At 37.4% G+C, this 22,821-nt stretch overlaps 2 protein-coding genes across 4 annotated transcripts in view; both read left to right on the plus strand.

The window, feature by feature from the left end:
- The window catches only part of ythdc2 (YTH domain containing 2), a 48,739-nt gene extending 30,313 nt beyond the window's left edge, over positions 1-18,426 (plus strand). For both annotated transcript variants that reach the window (XM_081365684.1, XM_081365685.1), the window contains exons 22-31: positions 1,266-1,392; positions 2,149-2,354; positions 3,342-3,531; positions 5,151-5,260; positions 6,993-7,140; positions 9,194-9,299; positions 10,253-10,367; positions 12,798-13,004; positions 14,450-14,632; positions 17,446-18,426. In XM_081365684.1, the coding sequence (XP_081221810.1) occupies positions 1,266-1,392; positions 2,149-2,354; positions 3,342-3,531; positions 5,151-5,260; positions 6,993-7,140; positions 9,194-9,299; positions 10,253-10,367; positions 12,798-13,004; positions 14,450-14,632; positions 17,446-17,499 (1,446 nt within the window). In that variant the 3' untranslated portion in view covers positions 17,500-18,426. The remainder of the gene's footprint in view (positions 1-1,265; positions 1,393-2,148; positions 2,355-3,341; positions 3,532-5,150; positions 5,261-6,992; positions 7,141-9,193; positions 9,300-10,252; positions 10,368-12,797; positions 13,005-14,449; positions 14,633-17,445) is intronic.
- A 2,446-nt stretch (positions 18,427-20,872) lies between these two features.
- The window catches only part of rcl1 (RNA terminal phosphate cyclase-like 1), a 35,106-nt gene continuing 33,157 nt past the window's right edge, over positions 20,873-22,821 (plus strand). For both annotated transcript variants that reach the window (XR_014030240.1, XM_081366181.1), the window contains exons 1-2: positions 20,873-21,101; positions 21,843-21,914. Coding sequence is in view for 1 of the 2 variants with exons in the window: in XM_081366181.1 (XP_081222307.1) it covers positions 20,987-21,101; positions 21,843-21,914 (187 nt within the window). In the remaining variant the exon portion in view is untranslated. The remainder of the gene's footprint in view (positions 21,102-21,842; positions 21,915-22,821) is intronic.

Genomic DNA, 22,821 nt, shown 5'->3' on the forward strand with positions numbered 1-22,821 from the left:
ATAACCACAGGTCAGAAATGTTACTGTAGTAACTACAGGTCAGGAATGTTACTGTAATAACCACAGGTCAGAATTGTTACTGTAATAACCACAGGTCAGAAATGTTACTGTAGTAACTACAGGTCAGAAATGTTACTGTAATAACCACAGGTCAGAATTGGTACTGTAATAACCACAGGTCAGAAATGTTACTGTAGTAACTACAGGTCAGAAATGTTACTGTAATAACCACAGGTCAGAATTGTTACTGTAATAACCACAGGTCAGAAATGTTACTGTAATAACCACAGGTCAGAAATGTTACTGTAGTAACTACAGGTCAGAAATGTTACTGTAGTAACCACAGGTCAGAAATGTTACTGTAATAATCACAGGTCAGAAATGTTACTGTAATAACCACAGGTCAGAAATGTTACTGTAATAACCACAGGTCAGAATTGTTACTGTAATAACCACAGGTCAGAAATGTTACTGCAATAACCACAGGTCAGAATTGTTACTGTAATAACCACAGGTCAGAATTGTTACTGCAATAACCACAGGTCAGAATTGTTACTGTAATAACTACAGGTCAGAAATGTTACTGTAATAACCACAGGTCAGAAATGTTACTGTAATAACCACAGGTCAGAATTGTTACTGTAATAACCACAGGTCAGAAATGTTACTGTAATAACCACAGGTCAGAATTGTTACTGTAGTAACCACAGGTCAGAGGAATGTTACTGTAATAACCACAGGTCAGAATTGTTACTGTAATAACCACAGGTCAGAAATGTTACTGTAATAACCACAGGTCAGAAATGTTACTGTAGTAACTACAGGTCAGAAATGTTACTGTAGTAACCACAGGTCAGAAATGTTACTGTAATAACCACAGGTCAGAATTGTTACTGTAATAACCACAGGTCAGAAATGTTACTGTAATAACCACAGGTCAGAATTGTTACTGTAATAACCACAGGTCAGAAATGTTACTGTAGTAACTACAGGTCAGAAATGTTACTGTAGTAACCACAGGTCAGAAATGTTACTGTAATAACCACAGGTCAGAAATGTTACTGTAATAACCACAGGTCAGAAATGTTACTGTAATAACTATAGTCAGCGACCACATGGCCCTGCTCCGGGCCTTTCAGTTCAGAAATATTACTGTGATATATATATATTTTTAAATCTCTATATAGTTGTTATTTTAGTATCATTCATGTACTGTTATAGTTTTTATTCATGATGTTTTATTCAATTGTTGTTGTTGTCTTAAGGCGTGGCAGAAAGCTCGCAGTGACGGCTGGGAAAGAGCGTTCTGTGAGAAGAACTTCCTCTCTCAGGCCACGATGGAGATCATCGTCGGGATGCGGACTCAGCTTCTGGGACAGCTCCGAGCCACAGGTCAAAGTTCACAACCACATCTTTTACAGTAACAGTTCAGACAGTCTGTCAGTAAGAGCTCAGAGCCACAGGTCAAAGTTCACAACCGCATCTTTTACAGCGAGTCTCCAGTTGGCTTGTTACGATAGTCGGTGTTGACACCATCTTACATCACTTGCCCACTGCGGCACTGCAACCCCCCCCCCCACCGTTGATTTATTTTTATTTTTATAAAATCATTTAGTTCAGTTAGAGATCAGTCACTACAATTAAAAACTGAACGTGTCTGCTTAATAAAGCGTGAGCTGAACGAGAGTCGCAGCACAGATCAGCAGCAGGAGTCAGATTTCAGTAATCACGAGAGTGAGGAGCTGACTGACAAGATGGTGGAATATTTGGTGTCAAACTGAAATGTAAAAGCGCCTATTTAAGCAAATTTGTCATTGTACTGTTTTGTTGTTGTGTTTTTCATTAAGAATAATAGGCTAATGAGCTCACAATTCAAGCAATCTGCCCCCCGAATTGGCGCTAATTTGAAAGCGAAACTAAAATGCGCACGGGCATTCATTTAGAGCGAGCTTTTTTCCATAGGAATCAACTGAAGACGCTCGCTCTGCTCCACGCCATTATGAATGCCCATGCGGACGCACGCATTTAACTTTCGCCTTCAAATTAGCGAACAAGACAAAAATACTGAGTAAGAAAAGCATTTTTTGTCTGTTATCAGTAAGAGTTCTGAGCCGTGAACCGAAACGAAACACTGGTTTGTCTCTGCAGGTTTCGTGCGAGCGAGAGGTGGCGGGGACATCCGGGATGTGAACCAGAACTCGGAGAACTGGGCCGTGGTCAAGGCCGCGCTGGTTTCTGGGATGTATCCCAACCTGATCCATGTGGAGCGGGACAGCATGAGCCTCACGGGCTCCAGAGAGAAGAGGGTTCGCTTTCACCCCACATCTGTCCTGAGCCAGCCGCAGTACAAGAGGGTCCGTGTGGAGAATCTGAGCAAACCTTTCTGCTATTCAAAAGTTTGGGGAATAATAAAAAATATACTGTTGTAGTATTTATTAATATTTTTAATTAGTTTTTATATTTCTATTTTATTTATATTTTATGTATTTGTTTTATCTCTATATAGTTGTTATTTAAGTAATATGCAGATTTTTGTTAATAATTTGAATTAGTAATTAACTTTTAGCAATTTAGTTTTTATGTCTCTATATAGTTTTTATTTTAGTATCATTCATATATTATAGTTTTTGTTAATAATTTGTATTAGTTTATTTTTATATTTATCGATTTCATTTTTTTTTTTTTTCATTTTTATTATTTTTAGTTTTTATCTCTGAATAGTTTATTATTTTAGTATCATTCAAGTTACAGGTGAAAGTTCATGATTTCGGTAAGATTTTTAATGTTTTTAAAAGATTAGTAATATTGTGAAATATTATTCCGATGTAAATCAGCTTTTTTCTGTGTGAATATATAGTAAAGTGTAATTTATTCCTGTGATCAAAGCTGAATGTTCAGCATCATTACTCCAGTCTTCAGTGTCACATGATCCTTCAGAAATCATTCTAATATGATTCACACTGATATCACTGTTTTCAACACTGATAATAATCATAAATGTTTCTTGAGCATCAAATCATCATATTATACTGATTTCTGAAGGATCATGTGACACTGAAGACTGGAGTAATGATGCTGAACATTCAGCTTTGATCACAGGAATAAATTACACTTTAAGATATATTAAAATAGAAAACAGTTATTTTAAATTGTAATAATATTTCACAATATTACTGTTTTTTTATTTTTATTTTATATAATCAAATAAATGCAGCCTTGGTGAGCAAAAGAGACTTCTTTTAAAAAAAACATAAAAAATCTTCCCGATCCCAAACTTTTGAACGCAGTGTAGTTCTATATAATAACATAATAGTTATTTTCCTCCACACATTTGTACCCAGATCCCTCCAGCCAATGGCCAGGCAGCAGCCGTGGAGTCCCTGCCCTGTGATTGGCTGATTTACGACGAGATGACGCGCGCGCACAGGATCGCTAGCGTGAGATGCTGCTCTGTTGTTACGCCCCTGACCGTCGCTATATTCGGAGGATGTGCTAAACTCCCGAGCTCCGCCTTACAGGAGCACAGAGGAGGTGACCAGGACTGAGACAAAACAAGCCATACGTTTTCTCTATAAGTGTACTTAAAGGTGCAGTGTGGGATTTTTAGTCTATTTTAGCGGCATCTTGTGGTGAGGTTGTGAATTGCACCCAACAGAAGTTACGGTGGCCAACAGGAAGTGATGTCGTTGTCTTAGACAGCAGAGAGTATGTTATACTTAGACAGTATAACATTGCGATTATTATTGTCACCTGTTCATCATTGTGTCAGTGTTTTATTCGCTGGCTTTAGCTCGCTTCTTTACACGCAGAACAACATAGTGACGAAACGCGTTTGTCCGCCCAGGGCCACCGTAGAAACATGTCGATATAAGCGGACCCGCGGTGTGTGTAGAGAGAAATGCTCATTCTAAGCTAATAAACACATAACGGTTCATTAAGTAAGGTCTTTATACGCCACTCAGAACATCGTTATGTATATGATATTGCATTTCTGTCAACAGATCCTCCTAAATATAAAAAAAATGCAGAAGAATTACAATTACACAATGCACCTTTAATTCCTTTTATAAGTTTTAATTTTCCTTGCTTTTGTTTTGTGATTATTTCGATTCCTTTCTGTGTTAAGCACTTTGAATTGCCGTAGTGTATGAACTTGCCTTGCCACCATGTCGGTATCGGCCGATTTCGGTTCATTTTTAATGTTATCGGCCCGATAAGAAAATTTGTCCGATATATTAAAGCTGATTAATAATGTATTATTTCCTTCAGCTGAGACTCTTCAGGTGCGCACCATGATGGGTTTGAATTACTTGAAATATGATTGAAATCACTTCAAAAAAGGAAAGTACAGTTCAGTGCAACATGTGCAGCGCAAGTCTGTCATATCGGCTACATAACATCATGAGAACATCATAATTGTGTGTTTGAGACGTCGATTTTACTGGTGAGAATTTTTTTTATTTTGTAATCAAGCTCTCAAATTGTATGAAAATTTGGATTTAGATTTATGGGCCGATATATCGGTTATCGGCTTTCAAATATAAAAAATTATCAGTTATCAGCCACAATTTTCATATCAGTGCATCTCTAGTACTTCTAAATCTAAAACTATTCTAAGTAGAGATGCACCGTTATAAAAAATTTGGCCGATACCGATAACCGATAATTCTTTATATTTGAAAGCCAATAACCGATATATCGGCTGATAAATCAAAATCCAAATTTTCATATAATTTTTAAGAGCCTGATTACAAAAACAAAAGTCTCACCAGTAAAATCCACGTCTCAAACACACAATTATGATGTTCTCATGATAATGTTATGTAGCCGATATGACAGACTTGCGCTGCACATGTTGCACTGAACTGTTTTTTCATTTTTTGAAGTGATTTCAATCATATTTCAAGTAATTCAAACCCATCATGTTGCGCATCTTAAGAGTCTCAGCTGAAGGAAATAATACATTATTAATCAGCTTTAATATATCAGACAAATTTTCTTATCAGACCGATAACATTAAAAATGAACCGAAATCGGCCGATACCGACATGAGGGCCGATATATCATGCATAACTATGTTCTAAGTTGTAAGTATCTGAGATGCTGCTTGTCTGTGCAGTTGAACAGTGATGTTACTGTGTGTGTTTCAGCCGCTGACGGTGTGAACGACAGCAGTGACAGTGAGATGGAGGATCGAGCCGCTGCTCGTCTGGCTCACATCTGCATCGACGAGTGGCTCAACTTCAAACTGGACCAAGAGGTCAAACGAACATCCTTCTGATAGGCTGCATTCCAATTATTCAATTTCAAAATCCTTTTTGGAACGATTATTTTACTTTAAAAATAATTTAAATAAAATTAATAACAATATACAATAAATTAAAATCTATATTTTACATAATTATACAATATCTGTTTCCATTTGCAGTTATTAAATTTCAAAATCCTTTTTAGAATGATTAATTTATTATATATATTTTTAAATATTATAAATATAAAATAAAATGTATTAATAACAGCAGTATACAATAAAATGACAATAAAGCTCTTTGAACTTGAATTTGAATAAATTAAAAAATAAATACATATATTACAAAATAATACAAATTTAAGTATTGTAAACAAAAAAATATAAATAGAATAAAAAAGTTTAATTAGTTTAATAACAACAATATACAATAAAATAAACCAATTAAAATCTATATTTTGCAGAATTATACTACCTCTGTCAGTTTCCAGTTTTCCTGAAGAGATTTCAACATTATTTTTGGAATGATTATTTTATTATAAAAAAAAGTATTTTAAACATAAAATAATATATATATATATATATAAATTAGATTAATAACAACAATATACAGTAAAATAAACCAAAAAACTCTATATTTTCATAATTTATACTATCTCTGTGTCAATTTTCAGTTAATCAATTTCAAATTCCTGTTTGTAATGATTATTTTATTATATAAAAAAATAAAAATATTATAAACATAAAATAATATAAATAAAATAAAAATAATAATAACAGCAATATGCAATAAAATAAACCAAATAATAGTTTTATTTTATATACTTATACTCTGTCAGTTTTCAGTTATTACATTTCTAAATCCTTTTTGGAATGATTATTTTATTATGTAAAAAAAATACAATAGAATATTATAACTATAATATATAATATATATAAAACAAACTATTAGATTAATAACAACCATATAACATAAAATAAACCAAATAAAATCTATATTTTACATAATTATACTAATTATACTGTCAGTTTGTAGTTATTAAATTGCAAAGTTGTTTTTGGAATGATTATTTTGTTATTAAAAAAACAAAATATTAAAGTATTATAAACATAAAATTATATAAATAGAAAAAAAAGTATTAGATTTATAACAACAATACACAATAAAACAAGGTTATTAAACTCCCTGTAACTGTGTGTGTGTGTGTGTGTGTGTGTGTGTGTGTGTGTGTGTGCGTGTGTGTGTGTGTGTGTGCGTGTGTGTGTGTGTGTGTGTGTGTGTACTTGTACAACTATCTTTGTGAGGACCAGTTTGAGTTTTAGACCATTGGAGTGAGGACAGAGAGAGTAAAGTGAGGACATGTTGGCCGGTCCTCAGTCTCCGAGAGCCTTTAAAGGCCTGTTGAGGGTCAAGACTTGGTTTTAGGTATAAGGTTATAATGAGGTCAAGGGTCGGTTTAGGGTCAGGGGTCGGGTTAGGCACTTAGTTGTGATGGGTAAGGTTAGGGGAAGCGGCTAGAGATCGCATTGTGTCAATGAATGTCCTCATAAAGATAGATGTACAAGAGTGTGTGTGTGTGTGTGTGTGTGTGTGTGTGTGTGTGTGTGTGTGTGTGTGTGTGTGTGTGTGTGTGTGTGTGTGTGTGTGTGTGTGTGTGTGTGTGTGCAGATGGCGGAGCTGGTGTTTGGCCTCAGACAGTAACTGTGTGTGTGTGTGTGTGTGTGTGTGTGTGTGTGTGTGCAGATGGCGGAGCTGGTGTTCGGCCTCAGACAGCGCTGGCAGAGTCTGTTCCTGCGCCGGATCCGCTCTCCGTCTAAAGCCTGTTCTCAGCTGGACGAGGCCACGATCCGCACGCTGGTGTCGGTGCTGTCGGCAGAGGAGCAGGTCTCAGGTGAGCTGCATCTTTCCTTCTTACACACCTGACTCACAGGTGCAGTGTGTGATATTCAGGAGGATCTGTTGACAGAAATGAAATATCATAAACATAACTATGTTTTCAGTGGTGTATAAAGACCTTACTTAATGAAGCGTTATGTGTTTATTAGCTTAGAATGAGGCGTTTCTCTCTACACACACCGCGGGTCCGCTTTCATCCACATGTGTCTACGGTGGCCCTGAGCGGACAAACGCGTTTCGTCACTATGTTGTTCTGCGTGTAAAGAAGCGAGCTAAAGCCAGCGAATAAAACACTGACACAATGATGAACAGGTGACAATAATATTTGCAATAACATTGTTTAACTGGCTACTCTCTGTGGTCTCAGGCAACGACATCACTTCCTGTCGGCCACCGTAACTTCTGTTGGGTGCAATTCACAACCTCACCACTAGATGCTGCTAAAACTTACACACTGCACCTTTAAGTCTACCTGGGTCTCGTGCACTAATCGACGTCCCCGAACATCTCCTGATTGACGTTCAATAATATTTATACTAGCGCTGCACGATTAATCGCAATTTAAATGTAAACACACTTAAACCGATTTGGCTTATCCTGATTTTGAAATCGCAAACGCTGTGATTATTAGATGATCGGCTCTGTAAACGCTGCTCACTCTGAAAGCACTGTGAGTTTGAGTCACTTATAACCAGTGATGCGAATAACGGCGTTATTTTTTTCAGTAACGAGTAATCAAACAAATTACTTATTTTACATATTTTAACTTTTTTTTTTTTTAAGTAACTCAATAGTTACTTTCCCTGGTAATTGGTTACTTTTATAAAGATGTAACTCAGTTACTATTTGTGAGAAGTAACTAGTAACTATTACTAATTACTTTTTTAAAGTATTTACTTTTACTTTCTTTCCAAACACGAGAAGCATTTATGAACTTCTTGTCCAAAAGAAGACGACATTTAATGACATGCTTTTACTCCAAACTCACTATTACTCAATATGTCGTGAGATTATTCTAGACCGTATATTTCTGATATTGTCTGGTCATCATCTCAGAACTTTCCTTCGACACCAACCATTTTCAGAGTACGTTTTGTTCACGTGTTTGGAATGTTAGGCCTAAAAGTAAGGTTAGATGTTAGAATTATGATTAGTTTAAAACATCGGTTCCCAACAGGGGGGTTCTGTGGGGGGTCGCGTCATATTTTTAAAAAGTGTTGAGCTGTGATGATTAAAGGGTTAGTTCACCCAGAAATGAAAGTTCTGTCAGTAATTACTCTCCCTCATGTTGTTCAACCCCGTCAGACTCTCGCTCATCTTCAAAACACTAATGAATATATATGTGAGTAAATCTGAGAGCTGTCTCACTCCTCCATAGGCTTCTCTGTTAGTGAAACTTGCCGGCCCAGAAAGTTAGTAAAGACATTGTTTAAAATAGTCCGAGTGTCTACAGTGGCTCAACCTTAAGGTTATCAAGCGGCGAGAATACTTTCTGTGCGCAAAAACAAACTCAAATAATGACTTTATTCAACTCTTCGTGTTCTTCTGTGTGTCTGAGTGAGTTCACGTAGTGTAACAGCAGCACTTCTGGGTCGTACGTCAGAACGGAGGCTCGCTATTGGCAGACGCTGGTCATGTGTGTGATGCTGGCCAATAGCAAGCCTCCGTTCTGACGTACGACCCAGAAGCGCTGCGCTGTTACACTACGTGAACTCACTCACTCACTCACTTAATATTCTAATGATTTTTGGCGTAAAAGAAAAATCGGTAATTTTGACCCATACAATGTACTGTTGGCTATTGCCACAGATAAACCCGTGCGACATGTGACTGGTTTTGAGATCGAGGGTCACATATCTATAGTAATAAACATACTGTTTGTTTAAAACTAAAAAATGTTGTCATCCTTGCTGCAGGCTTACAAGAGCGATAATATCATTAAATTAAACCCTAAAATATTTTCTTGGGGAAAGGGGGTCTCAGACACAAGACGTTTGGGATCCACTGGTTTAAAACACAGTTCACTGATTAGAGTGTCCCTCACACAGGCCTCCAGCAGCCCACCGGCATCGGCCAGAGACCCCGACCCATGAACTCTGACGAGGCCCCGCAAACGACCTGCAGGAGCCCGGAGGAGCCGCCCAGCCCCGACAGGTGTGTGTGTGTGTGTGTGTGTGTGTGTGTGTGTCGACTAACCGTTAAAGGTGGCATATCATGAAAATCTGACTTTTTCCACGTTTAAAGCCCCACTGAAGTGCCTTGAAACACGCAGCTTTGTTTGATGCGATGACGTAATCTCCACTGAAACAGGAAGAGAAGGCGGGACATATTGAATGGCTCCTCCCCCTTTTCCAATGGCCAATAGCGTTTAGTTTCCCTCACAGACTGACAGCACCATGGAAGCGACTCCGAGCGCTGATGATACGCCGGACTCAATAGTAGAGGATTCATTAATTTCATTCTTAACCGTACAGAGTGTTTGAGCAACCGAACACACACTCCAACCCATAATGCTCAGCGTCTGTCAACGGTCGCTTTGGTCAGGTGGTGTTTATAGCATAGGGGGCGGAGCTTTAGAGTCTAAAGAGCATTTGATTGGACAGAAGATGTGATGAGAAGCTGAAGTCGCGGTGATGTCATAAAAATCTGTTTTAGCGGAAGTGAGAGAGCAAGTTTTGAATGCTTATATCTCCTAAATGTGAATTTTGTCATTGTTTTGTAACACACCAGCTTATTCATAAGCTTTACACTAACATATTCATACTAAAAGCTAAAAAACGTACATTTTGATGTCAGGGGGCCTTTAAGTTCTCTGCAAACATGACAAACAATAAGCCGGTCAGATTTCGCTCGCCTTCTGACGTATGAAGAGGATCTTATTATAATATTACCGGCCCTTAATAAGACCCTATTGTACCTACTGTATTGTGACCCTAAGACCGCCCGGACAGGTGTGTGTGTGTGTGTGTGTGTGTGTGTGTGTCTGTGTGTGTGTGTGTGTGTGTGTGTGGGCCCTATCATACACCCGGTGCTATGCAGTTCCAGGCTGGTGTGATGCTAATGTGTGTGTGTGTGTGTGTGTGTGTGTGTGTGTGTGTGTCCCGCAGACCTCGGCTGGCGTCTCAGATGAAGAATCACAGATCGCTTCACTCGAAGCCGCCGGGAGAGGATCGCGTCCCGTTCAACAGCCCTGACGACCCTTCATCTCCCGCTTCTGGGAAAGTACGTGACGTTACGAGGTTCACGACTCATTTTAGATGCACTCTTCCAATATCCATTATACAGGTGCTGGTCATAAAATTAGAATATCATCAAAAAGTTTCAGTAATTCCATTAAAAAAGTGAAACTTGTACATTATATAGACTCATTACATGCAAAGTGAGATATCTCAAGCCTTTATTTGTTATAATTTTGATGATTATGGCTTACAGCTTATGAAAACCACAAAATCAAAATCTCAGAAAATTAGAATATTACATGAAATCACACAGTAATTATACAGTAATCCCATGGTCATTGAACCAGGTTTTGGTTATTTTGGCAGTGTGGGCCGGTGCAAATCCTGCTGGAGAATGAAGGAAGCATCTCCGTAAAGCTTGTCTGCTGAAGGAAGCATGAAGTGCTCTGGAAATGTCCAGGTAGACGGCTGCGTTGACTCTGGATTTAATAAAGCACAGTGGACCAAAGTCCTCTTTTCTGATGAGAGCAAATTTTGCATCTCATTTGGAAACCAAGGTCCCAGAGTCTGGAGGAAGAATGGAGAGGCACACAATCCAAGATACTTGAAGTCCAGTGTGAAGTTTCCACAGTCTGTGTTGGTCATCGGCTGGTGTCGGTCCACTGTGCTGTCCACTCAACGCAGCCGTCTACCTGGACATTTCCAGAGCACTTCATGCTTCCTTCAGCAGACAAGCTTTATGGAGATGCTGACTTCATTTTCCAGCAGGATTTGCACCGGCCCACACTGCCAAAATAACCAAAACCTGGTTCAATGACCATGGGATTACTGTGTAATTACTGTGTGATTTCATGTAATATTCTAATTTTCTGAGATTTTGATTTTGTGGTTTTCATAAGCTGTAAGCCATAATCATCAAAATTATAACAAATAAAGGCTTGAGATATCTCACTTTGCATGTAATGAGTCTATATAATGTACAAGTTTCACTTTTTTAACGGAATTACTGAAATAAATCAACTTTTTGATGATATTCTAATTATATGACCAGCACCTGTACATATATATTTTATTTTCATGTACTAGTCATTGTTAGGCTATTCCAAACATCCAAAATACACTTTTAAAGTCCCCCTGTGGTGTAAATCCAGCTTTTAATGTAGTTTGTGGTGTTTATGTGGTGTTTTTAATCTGCTTTAAGACAAACCATGTGTAAGTTCATAAGTCGACAGCATTGCTGAGTATTTCCTCCTTAAAACTGCAGTGAACCAAAGACAGTCTCAAACACACGCTTTGAAATCGCTGGTGTTTCTGACGTCACAAACTACCTTGTAACCAATCAGATCAACGTGTGATCGTCAACCAGTGGATCTCTGAGCTGAGGGAGTGAGTGGAGGCGGGGCTCATTTGCATATTTATAGAACCGCGCATACTAAATGAGGCGAGGGTGTCGAGTTACATTCAAGATATTTTAAGGAATGAAGAATTTATTTTCAAGGAAAAAACACTTAAATATGACATTTTGGTGAGTTTTAAGGGATAAAATGATTGACTACAGGGGGACTTGAAGTGTTTATTTTATTGCACTTTATTTGCTCTGTAAAGTCATAAATCTCCACTTCAGCAGCTTCACACACACCAAACCTTACAGTTTTATTCATATCCATATACTGAAGGTTTATTCATGTATCATTTGCCTGATATATACAACATTTTACTAAAAATTCAGAATCTCCTCTGGAAAAACATTCAATATGTCAACAAAATCAGGCAAGAATCTTAAACCTGGCTTTATCCAGTGTTCAGATTTCTCTTCTGGAAATGTATGCAAATGAGTGCATATTTAATTAGTACCTAATTTGCATATTTAAACATTACATCTCAGAAAACATTCTTAATATAGTCAATTAACTGGGTAAGTATTAGGGATGGACCGATATGAAAATAACCGATACCAATAACCGATAATTCTTTATATCTGAAAGCCAATAACCGATATATCGACTGATAAATCTAAATCTAAATTTGTATATAATTTTTGAGAGCCTGATTACAAAAACAAAAGTCTCACCAGTAAAATCCACGTCTCAAACACACAATTATGATGTTCTCATGATAATGTTATGTAGCCGATATGACAGATGTTGCACTGAACTGTGTTTTCCTGTTTTGAAGTGATTTCAATCATATTTCAAACAATTCATAATCATCATGTTGAACAGTGCGCATCTGAAGAGTCTCAGCTGAAGGAAATAATACATTATCAGTTTTAATATATCAGCCATTATTTCTTATCAGACCGATAACGATAACATTAACAATGAACCGATATCGGCCGATATATCGTAAGTATGATGCTGTGCTTGTGAAGGTCTTTCTGGTGCGTTTGTCATCAGTATGACCAGCAGAAAGTGCAGTAACGGACACTGATGAGTGTTGATGGAGTGGAAGTGTAATGCTGTGGTGTGTGTAGAGCTGCACGTCCCCATGCCCGAGGCCGCCGCGCTCCTGTGTGCGATACTTCATCATGAAGAGCAGCAACATGAGGAACATCGAGCTGTCCCAGCAGAGGGGCATCTGGTCCACGACCCCCAGCAACGAGCACAAGCTGACCCGGGCCTTCCAGGAGAGCAGCGCCGTGCTCCTCGTGTTCTCCGTCCAGGGCTCCGGACACTTCCAGGTGTGTGTGTGACGCCACTCGGGCTGGGAATCGAAACTTGAATACTTGAGGTTTAGGAATCGGATACTTGTTATAAAATGTAAATTTCGATTCCTCTTATCGATTCTGTCTCAATATGACTTTAAGCCATTCGAGCGCGAGAGACTCTGACCAGGGCTGTCCAATAAAAATTCGAATTTCGAATATTCGTCGAGTAGAAAAAAAAAATTTTTTAATTTTTGGTGTGTCAAGAGTCAAGACCAAGCGGCAACCTCCCTGTCTCTCTCTTGAAACCAACACGGAAGTGAATTAAACGGCTTTTCATCGACTGGCAGAAGAGAGTCAGATCTGCATCTCCCACATGTTGAAATGCCCAACTTTACAGCAGAAAAACACATGTTTACAGCCTGGAGCGAAAAGTGGCTTTGGTCTATACAGCTAATTTTGCCCTTCATGACGACTGTGAGGGAGTGAATGTTTTCTGTTCTGAAAAAATTATGCAGAAAAATGTAAAGTTCTGCATAATTAAGGGTGTGTCCACTTTTGAGTGACAGGTGGATTCCCGCTGCTGTGGTCATTAGTCATCATTAGCCGTTTGTCTGCTGTCTGTTAGCCGTCACGTTACCTCAGCTCATTGTCTGACTGTAAAAATAAATACATTCGGGAGTGACGCGCTTCAAAAACGGTCTCCAGAAACCTACGGGTGACGTCACGGACACTACGTCCATATTTTTATTTACAGTCTATGGTCAAGATGCGCGAGACATGATGACGTGACTGACGCGGTTAGCTTTAGCTTATCCAGCACAGCGTGGCTCGGCTATGGCAAGCCGTGTTGACTTTTATTCATTCTCAGGAAATTAATTCTTGACATCAACTATTCAATTTTCATTAGTTAAAATGCTAATAAAGGCGTTCTGAAGCGAAGCGTTGCGTTTGTGTAAGAAAAATATTCATATTTAAAACTTTATAAAGTAAAATAACGAGCTTCCGGCCAAACGAACATACGGATTCGACTTAAGTCTGAGCGTAACCAATGCGAGTAATGCGACGCACTGATATTTACACTACGCCATGATGCGCTACGCTAATACTGACGTCACGAGTCGCGCTTTAGGCGTAAGTGGATTCCTGTTCGAACAATTCAAAAGTTAATGCACTTTAAAAAGTCAATGTCATTTATTTCATTTCAATAAAAGATGCAATGCTTGTTTTGTTTTTATATTTGCTCATTGCGCTCGCTTGCGCCCTCTTGTGGACACAGGAGACAATACAACACTTCTGCCCTCTAACATAGTATTGCCTTGAGAATTAGAATATCATTCGAATTTTGCTAATATTTAAGAAAGTAATTCGAATTTAGCTTTTCAGCCATTTTGACAGGCCTAATACTGACTGTGTGTGTGTGTGTGTGTGTGTGTGTCTCTCTCTCTCTCTCTCTCTCTCTCTCTCTCTCTCTCTCTCAGGGTTACGCGCGCATGACGTCGTCCATCAGTGGCGAGCGGTGTCTGGACTGGGGTTCGGCGGGGCTGGGCGGTGTGTTTGGGGTCGAGTGGGTCCGTAAGGAGAATCTGCCGTTCCAGCTCACGCAGCATCTCCTGAACCCCTGGAACGACAACAGGAGAGTCCAGATCAGCAGAGACGGACAGGTGCGTCACACACACTCTATGGCTCGTCACACACACTCTCCTGGCTCGGGTCGCACCGGCCGCTCGGAAGCTCTTACTGTGTTTCCCACGTGAGGTTCTGTGTGTTGTGCGTTGCCGTGACGTTTACACACGCAAAACAATGTAACAATGTATCTTACAGGGTAACAAAATGTAACCTTGCTCTCACTTGAAGTGTGTCCCCACAGTAAGTCCTTGAGTTTGAGGGTGTTGGACCTGGAAAGTCCTTGAAAGGTCCTTGAATTTGAAGTGAACCGAGGTGTGGGAACCCTGGGTAATGCGTAGTTGCTTAATATGCCGTTTAGCCTCGATGAACCAATAGCAGCTTCAAACACGTGAGCAGAACTCGTGTTGAAATGCCGTGAATTTCAGTTTATCCTTCATTCTAACATTTGCCTCTCTTAACGAACGGTAAAAATACATTTCCATTAAATACGACACTTAATCAGAAATAACATAGTGTTTTTATATGTAGGCCTAAATAACATTCAGAAACTGTTTTTGAAACGAAATTAATAAGGATAAATAAGTAATGATACATAAGAAATAACATTTATTGAGTATGACACAACACAGAGCGATGGGACAGCAGGAAGGGTTCGTGTTGATCAGATATAATCTATTCTCATAATGTTCTCTCCTGTAAAATGTAAGCGAGTGTAAATGTCAGCATTATTATATAAATATTATTATATAAAGAACTGAAGTCTGTCCGGTAAAAGAAGAGCTTATTAATGCAGTTCTGTCTGATATTTTAGTCCAACCTTCACTCCTTCCGTTAATATTTAGTTTATATATAGAGTAAAGGTCTTGCACACTGAGTCCCACATTTTCGCATGTTTTTTTTGTTCGTATTAGTGATTTGACGGCTCAAAACACTTGATGCGCAAAATGCAGAAAATCTAACCCGGCCCGAATGTTTTTTATGACGGATGAAAGTTTCGGTGTGAACGTGATTGACAACGTGAAGTCCTATTTATTTTTTAACATGCGAAAATCTTGGACGCGAATTTCGGACTCAGTGTGCAAACACCTTTACTCTTCAACTAAGTTTAATGGTGCAACGCAAACATATTTAGTAGTGTGTAAGGTGTATCTTAGTGCCCATTTACATCAATACTTGGCCAAGTTGTAAACTCTGGAGAACTTGTACTTTGAGGATCATTTGTAACGAGTAATGCTCATTTCATTTTGCATGCTACCTAACTTTTCCTGTAACTTGTAATGAGTCATTTTCACTGTAAAGTATCTCTACTTTTACTTAAAGTCCCCTGTTGTCAATCATTAGTAGGTACTATCTAATCAAGCATGCACTCATTTGGGTTACACTTTATTTTAAGGTGTCATTGTTACAGTGTAATTATATATTTAAGCATCTACATGTACTTACTATAGGATTAAGATTTGATTGAGGGTTAGTTGCATGTAATTATGCATAATTTACTGTTATTACTATGGTAAGTGCATGTAACACATGTAACGAGGACACTGTAAAATAAAGTGTTACCCTCATTTGCATATATTTCCAGCACAGAAATCTGAAGACTGGATAAAGCCAGCGTTAACATTCCTGTTTAATTGTGTTGACATATTGAACCTATTCTGGATTTCTCTTCTCATCACTGCATAAATCAGAAAATACTGTCAGCTGACAGAACAAAAAATACATTTTCATCATGTTTTAAGGAGTAAAATGTATAAATCAGGCAAATGATGTATGAATAATGACATATTTAAGCGTTTTTTTCATTGTAAAACTTTATTCATGCCTTTAAATATCTTGACTGTAACTCGACACCCTTGCCTCGTTGATTATGCAAATGAGCCCCGCCTCCACTCACTCACTCAGCTCAGAGATCCACTGGTTGACGATCACACGTTGATCTGATTGGTTACAAGGTAGTTTGTGTCGTCAGAAACACCAGCGATTTCAAAGCGTGTTTTTGAGACTGTCTTTGGTTCACTGCAGTTTTAATGACTCACTTGTTTCATTACTGGATGAATCAGTATTTTTGAGCGAATCTCTTGAGTGGATGATTCAATGACTCACTCATAAAGACTTCACTTGTTTTATTACTGGATGAATCAGTGTTTTTGAACGAATCTCTTGAGTGAATGATTCAATGACTCACTCATAAAGACTTCACTTGTTTCATTACTGGATGACTCAGTATTTTTGAGCGAATCTCTTGAGTGAATGATTCAATGACTCACTCATAAAGACTTCACTTGTTTTATTACTGGATGAATCAGTGTTTTTGAACGAATCTCTTGAGTGAATGATTCAATGACTCACTCATAAAGACTTCACTTGTTTTATTACTGGATGAATCAGTGTTTTTGAGTGAATCTCTTGAGTAAATGATTCAATGACTCACTCATACAGACTTCACTTGTTTTATTACTGGATGAATCAGTGTTTTTGAGCAAATCTCTTGAATGAATGATTCAATGACTCACTTGTTTCATTACTGGATGAATCAGTATTTTTGAGCGAATCTCTTGAATGAATGATTCAATGACTCACTTGTTTTATTACTGGATGAATCAGTGTTTTTGAGCGAATCTCTTGAATGAATGATTCAATGACTCACTTGTTTTATTACTGGATAAATCAGTGTTTTTGAGCAAATCTCTTGAATGAATGATTCAATGACTCACTTGTTTCATTACTGGATGAATCAGTATTTTTGAGCGAATCTCTTGAATGAATGATTCAATGACTCATTTGTTTTAACAGTCTCTTGTCTCCACGTGTGTGTGTGTGTGTGTGTGTGTGTGTGTGTGTTGAACAGGAGCTGGAGCCTCAGGCTGGAAGTCAGCTGCTGCAGTTCTGGGACCGAATCTGAACCGAACGATCCGGATCGACATCAGACACACAATCACACTGCAAAAACATCACGTTCTTCCTCAGTGTTTCCAGCACTAACATCTAAACTTTCTTACATCAAGACACATTTACTGGAAAAGAAACATGACTGAAGATATTAAGTGTTGTTTAACGAAAAATGCGTCAAATGAAGTGAGTTTGAGTTTAAAACAAGAACAAAATAATCTCGTTTTCTCTTTGAATTAAGATATTTTTCTGACTCCACTGACAGACATTAGTTCTTGTTTTAAACACAAACTCACTTCATTTTGACACATTTTTCATTAAACAAGACTTAATATCTCCAGTCACTTCTCTCCTCCAGTGAGTGTGTCTCGATGTGAGAGTGTTCAGATGTTAGAGCTGGAGAACGAGACAGAAACACTGAGGACGAGCGTGATGTTTTGCAGAGTATCATGTTTATTTGGTTATGGAAGTGAATAGACTGAAGTATTAAGTGAATGTGTGTATGTTTTGTTCTGGCTGTATGACGGTGATCTCTTAAACTTCAGAGATGTTTTATGGATCTAGTGTTTTTAAATCTTCATGATCACAGTTCGAGTTTTCTTTTAATTGCTGTGCAAGTGTTCCTGTCATCTATGATGGCTCTGCACACACTCGTTCACTTCAGTGTCTGAGGGAATATGAAATGCGGATCGTCTTGTGTTTTGTTGGAAATGATTCTTCTCTCGGTTTGTTTTCTCTGTTATCTGATCATAAGCTCAACTTGACACGATCGACACGTTCATGTTGGGAATTAAACGATGAAAGCCGAAGTCAGTCGATCCTGTCTAAAGTTCAGTTCGGTTCATGTGTACGATCATCAGTTCTGTCCGAGTGTTCAGTGTTTTTGTTTTGAATGATGCAAATGTATAATTTGCAATAAAAAAATTCTTTGCATGTTTTCTTTTTGACTGTTTTCTTCTTTAGAGGCTTAAAATGATTTAAAATAAGATAGACCTACGGTGGCCGAGAAATGCAAAACAAAATTCCGAAAACAGAAACAAATGTATAAACTAAATGGAAAGACTAAAAACAAATTAACAAGTTGAAAATGTTGGGGGAAAAAACTTGATTTTAAAAAACATGGATATAAGAGAGAATTTCAATGTGATTTCTAGACCTAGTTGTCTATTTATTTATTTTTTTTTACATTGCAATTGATGTTAATTATACTTAATATGAAATACGAGTCATGACGTATTTTTACTATTGTTACTAATTTTGTAAGGCATCATCGAGTAATTTTAAACAAAGTGCATTATTATTATTTACTAAAAGTGACTGGAATTAATAAAATCTCAAAGTTCTCTATAACTTTATCATGCTGGCCGAGAAGTGCAAAATAAAACAATTCCGAAAACAAAACAACAAATTTAAAAACGAAAAGGAAAGACTAAAAACTAATAAACAAGTTAGAAAACACAATAACAATTCCGTAAACAAAATGACAAATCAGAAAACACAACGACAAACCTTGACAACCCTAACCCTAACCCTAACCTATACCACTCAGCAATGGAGTCGACTTATGAATTTACACGGTTTTTGTCTTAACCCTCTGGGCTTCCTCGTAAAATAGTCACACTTAGCTTCCTCCCGCCCGAAAACGGGCGAAGCCTTAAAATTTTACTTTACTTTTTCCCAGGATAACCAATCAAATATATTTTTGTTCAATGTTTTCTGATTATTTTTTTGAACTTTTTATGATACTTTGCATTAATTATATAATTTTTATGAGCTATTTTTTCCATTAGAATTAATATATATATTTTTATTTTATTTATTTTATTTTATTTTTCAATAAATGCAACATTTCACATCAAAATAGAGTGCAGGCCTAAAAAAAAAATGTTCAACTGAGAAGAGCGCTATCTAGTGGCTTCAAAATGTATTAATTTGTGTCATGTCCTATAACCGCCTATAGGCGGCCTATAGCTTTTTTATTTATTTATTTGATTTATTCCCATTCGGAAAGAAAAAAAAATTATTACTAAGCAACCACTGAATGGAACAACACAAATTATATATCATTTTAAAGCTTAGGATCTAAGCTTTTTAATGCATCTAATTACATTTATTAACTCCTAACGAGTGCTGAGTAATCCCTCTAAAACCGAGTGTACCGCCAGCAGGCGCCACCTAGCTGCGAAAATATTCATTACCATATTTTTAACAAATCTTGCCTTGATTAACACAAAGTTGATGTCATTTGAAAGCTTAGAGTCTGAACTTTACAGTGAATTTCCTTTTTTTTCATAATCTATAAAATAATGTACTGCAATGTGTCAAAAACATCATACAGCTCATGAAACATTCTCAGATAATTGAAAATGGCACTTCATTTTTTACAGCATATTATTACAATTAAAATGAGCCCAAAATTAACATAATCTATTGCTTTTATGACAAGATATTCTTCATGGAGAAAAAATTGCCCATGACCATGTATGTATGCATGTATCAAAGACTGTACAAAAAGGCTATCTCTTTTCCAAATGCTGTAACTTTTGATTCCTTTATCCAAAAATTTATCCTTTATCCCGATGCAGCTAACATGTAGGGGGACTTATTTCCTCCTACCTTATTTCCTTCCTGAGTTATTCCATGACAAATAAGAAAGATATGCAAAATCATAATAAAAATTATATATATATATATTGTATTTTATCCGCTGTTTCTTGGCAGGACAATGTCCAAATGTAATGTAATTTATATTTTCAAAAAATTTAAAAAGAGTTCTTTCAAACGATACCTACCTTTTGACTCTCCTTACTATAGTTTTGGAGTTATTATGATTATATCATTTTTATATAGTTTGGGGCAAAATTGGCTGTTTCAGTCTTACCAGTTCATTTCTGTGTGTGTGTGTGTGTGTGTGTGTGTGTGTGTGTGTGAGTGTGTGGTGGGGGGGGGGGGAGTGTCACCCCTTCATTGCTGTACACTTTTTTTCAGCACAGTGGCTGATCTGTAGCTTGTACCACCAACTTTTGGAAAACTCTCTGAGTTTTCCTATTTTTCGTATTTCCCATTCATTTCCTATGTCGCCCGTTTTCGGGCGGGAGGAAGCTAAGTGTGACTTTTTTTTTACGACCCTTTAACATATCAGAATCATCTCCTTGATTTTTGTGTGTGTTCATATAGGTAATACAACAAAAGTCACCAAGTTTCACCCCCATCCGATGAAGCAAAAAAAAATGAAAAAAAAAAAATTCGAAACGTTCAAGTTTTCGCCCGTTTTCGGATGAAGAAGCACAGAGGGTTAAAGCAGATTAATAACACCACATGGACACATAAAGGATTCTCACCACAGCGGGACTTAAAATGACCTGGTTGGGTTTTGGCGCACTCTTGTGGTCATCGCATGTGGCGCTGTATTTCCCCCTTCGCGTTTTGTCGCTTGTCCCTCGCGGGCTCCCGTCCGTGTTGAGTCCAGCCTGCCACAGAAACAACACGTGTGTAACATCATGGAGTTCGAGGGCTGCAACTGCTTCAGACAGAGGCTCGTGTTGTCCACACTGAGCGGAAAACGAGTGAAAATACGAAACATCAGGTCTAAAGATGACAACCCCGGCCTGCGAGGTGACCCGAGCTCTCTCTCTCACACACACACACACACACACACACACACACACGTGACGGCGCGCGCGAACTATGTTCTGATTCCTCACACTGTTTATTTACGTTCAAGCTGTAATACTTTCTTCTATTATTTAGAAGTTTTTATTGTTATTCTATGTATTTCCAGCTTTGGCAATATTGTATTATTTACAGTCATTGTCAATGAAGCAATTTTGAATTGAATTTAATTGAAAATAACAACCAGATACCAATAACAACATTAGTCTTCATCATTAAAGTGTCTGTAAATGCATTATATGAGTGGTGTTATCATCATCATTTTTTCCGTATGATTAATTAATATTTTACATTTTTCTAAAGTTTTCTTCCGTTATTTATATTTATTCTAGATTAAAATTCTTTATTTTCCAATTTGTTACTATTATTGTAATTAAAATATTTTGAATGGATTTGTTTTTATTGCATCAATGTATTTTTATATTCTATATTATACATTAATTGTAATTAATTCATGATTTTATTATGAATATTTGACTCTCTTTTAAGTCGTAAATATTTACATAATTTTGTCCATTTACTCCTCCATCCACTGCAACACATCCATGTAAAAAACAATTATATTTGAATGTTGTGAAGAGACACATAAGCGAGTTCGTGTCAGACATGTACGCTGCTTTATTGTGTTTAAATGTCAATGTCAGAGATATTTGAGTGTTTCTGAACTCTGTTTCTGTGGGTCAGATTTTGAAGCGAGCTTCATCCGACTCCTCGACAAAGTGACCAACGGCACGAGAATTGAAATCAACCAAACGGGTGAGTTTCATGTCAACAGTCTTGATGCTGTTTCAGGCTCTACTAGAACAGGTTTTCCTGCTTGAATGTTGATTATTCTCCTCATATTCTCCATTGTTGCGGCTCCTCTCTTCCCAGTCTGTCAGTAACGCTCTGTTTACTTCCTGTCTCTATGAAGCCAAAAAGCACCTAATTTTTACTTTATTTTTATCAATGAGACTAATTTACAATATAATCTATATACTATAATGCACTTGGCAGATTATTGCTGAAGTGAAAAAAGTTTAAAAAAGTGAACTTAAAAAAAGTGACAGAATTTTACGTGTATTCTTATGAAAATTGCACAAAAATACTATTTTCAATTTTTATATGAAATATGTATTTTTATAAAATCATGTTTTACTCTAAAACTGCAAGAAAACAAGTTGTGTTCAAATGTGAGGCTGATATCTCCAAAGCTGGTCTTTCAGTGAGATGTTGTTCGGCTGCAGTACCAAACGCTTCCACTAGAGGAAACTCGTCTCTCATTCATTTCCAATGCGTCATTTCTGTGACTTGTTTTTTTCAGGACCATTTAAACTTTTTGAATCATGTCTTTAATTAGTATTTTTGTGTGTGTTACACAGCAAGTGCAAAAACCTTTATCAAGTTTCGTACCATTCCGATGAAGTAAAAAAATAAAATAAAAATACAAAACGTAAAATTTTTTGGTCAAAATTGAAATGACTGAGACGTGTTCATTCCCGGAAGAAACTCAAGACTACAATGGAGGCGTTTCAGGAGTTCAGAAACACTGACACTGATATAGAGAAGGACTGGTTACAGGCGTGCACACTGGGGGAAGACGCTCTGAAAACCGCTTTCCCCCACTTCTGAACCGCCACTGTTGTATAGAAGCTTGTTTTCACCACAGAAGGAAAAAAAACGG

This window comes from Scardinius erythrophthalmus (genome assembly GCF_964197995.2).
Source record: "Scardinius erythrophthalmus genome assembly, chromosome: 5".
Classification (NCBI taxonomy): Eukaryota; Metazoa; Chordata; class Actinopteri; order Cypriniformes; family Leuciscidae; genus Scardinius; species Scardinius erythrophthalmus.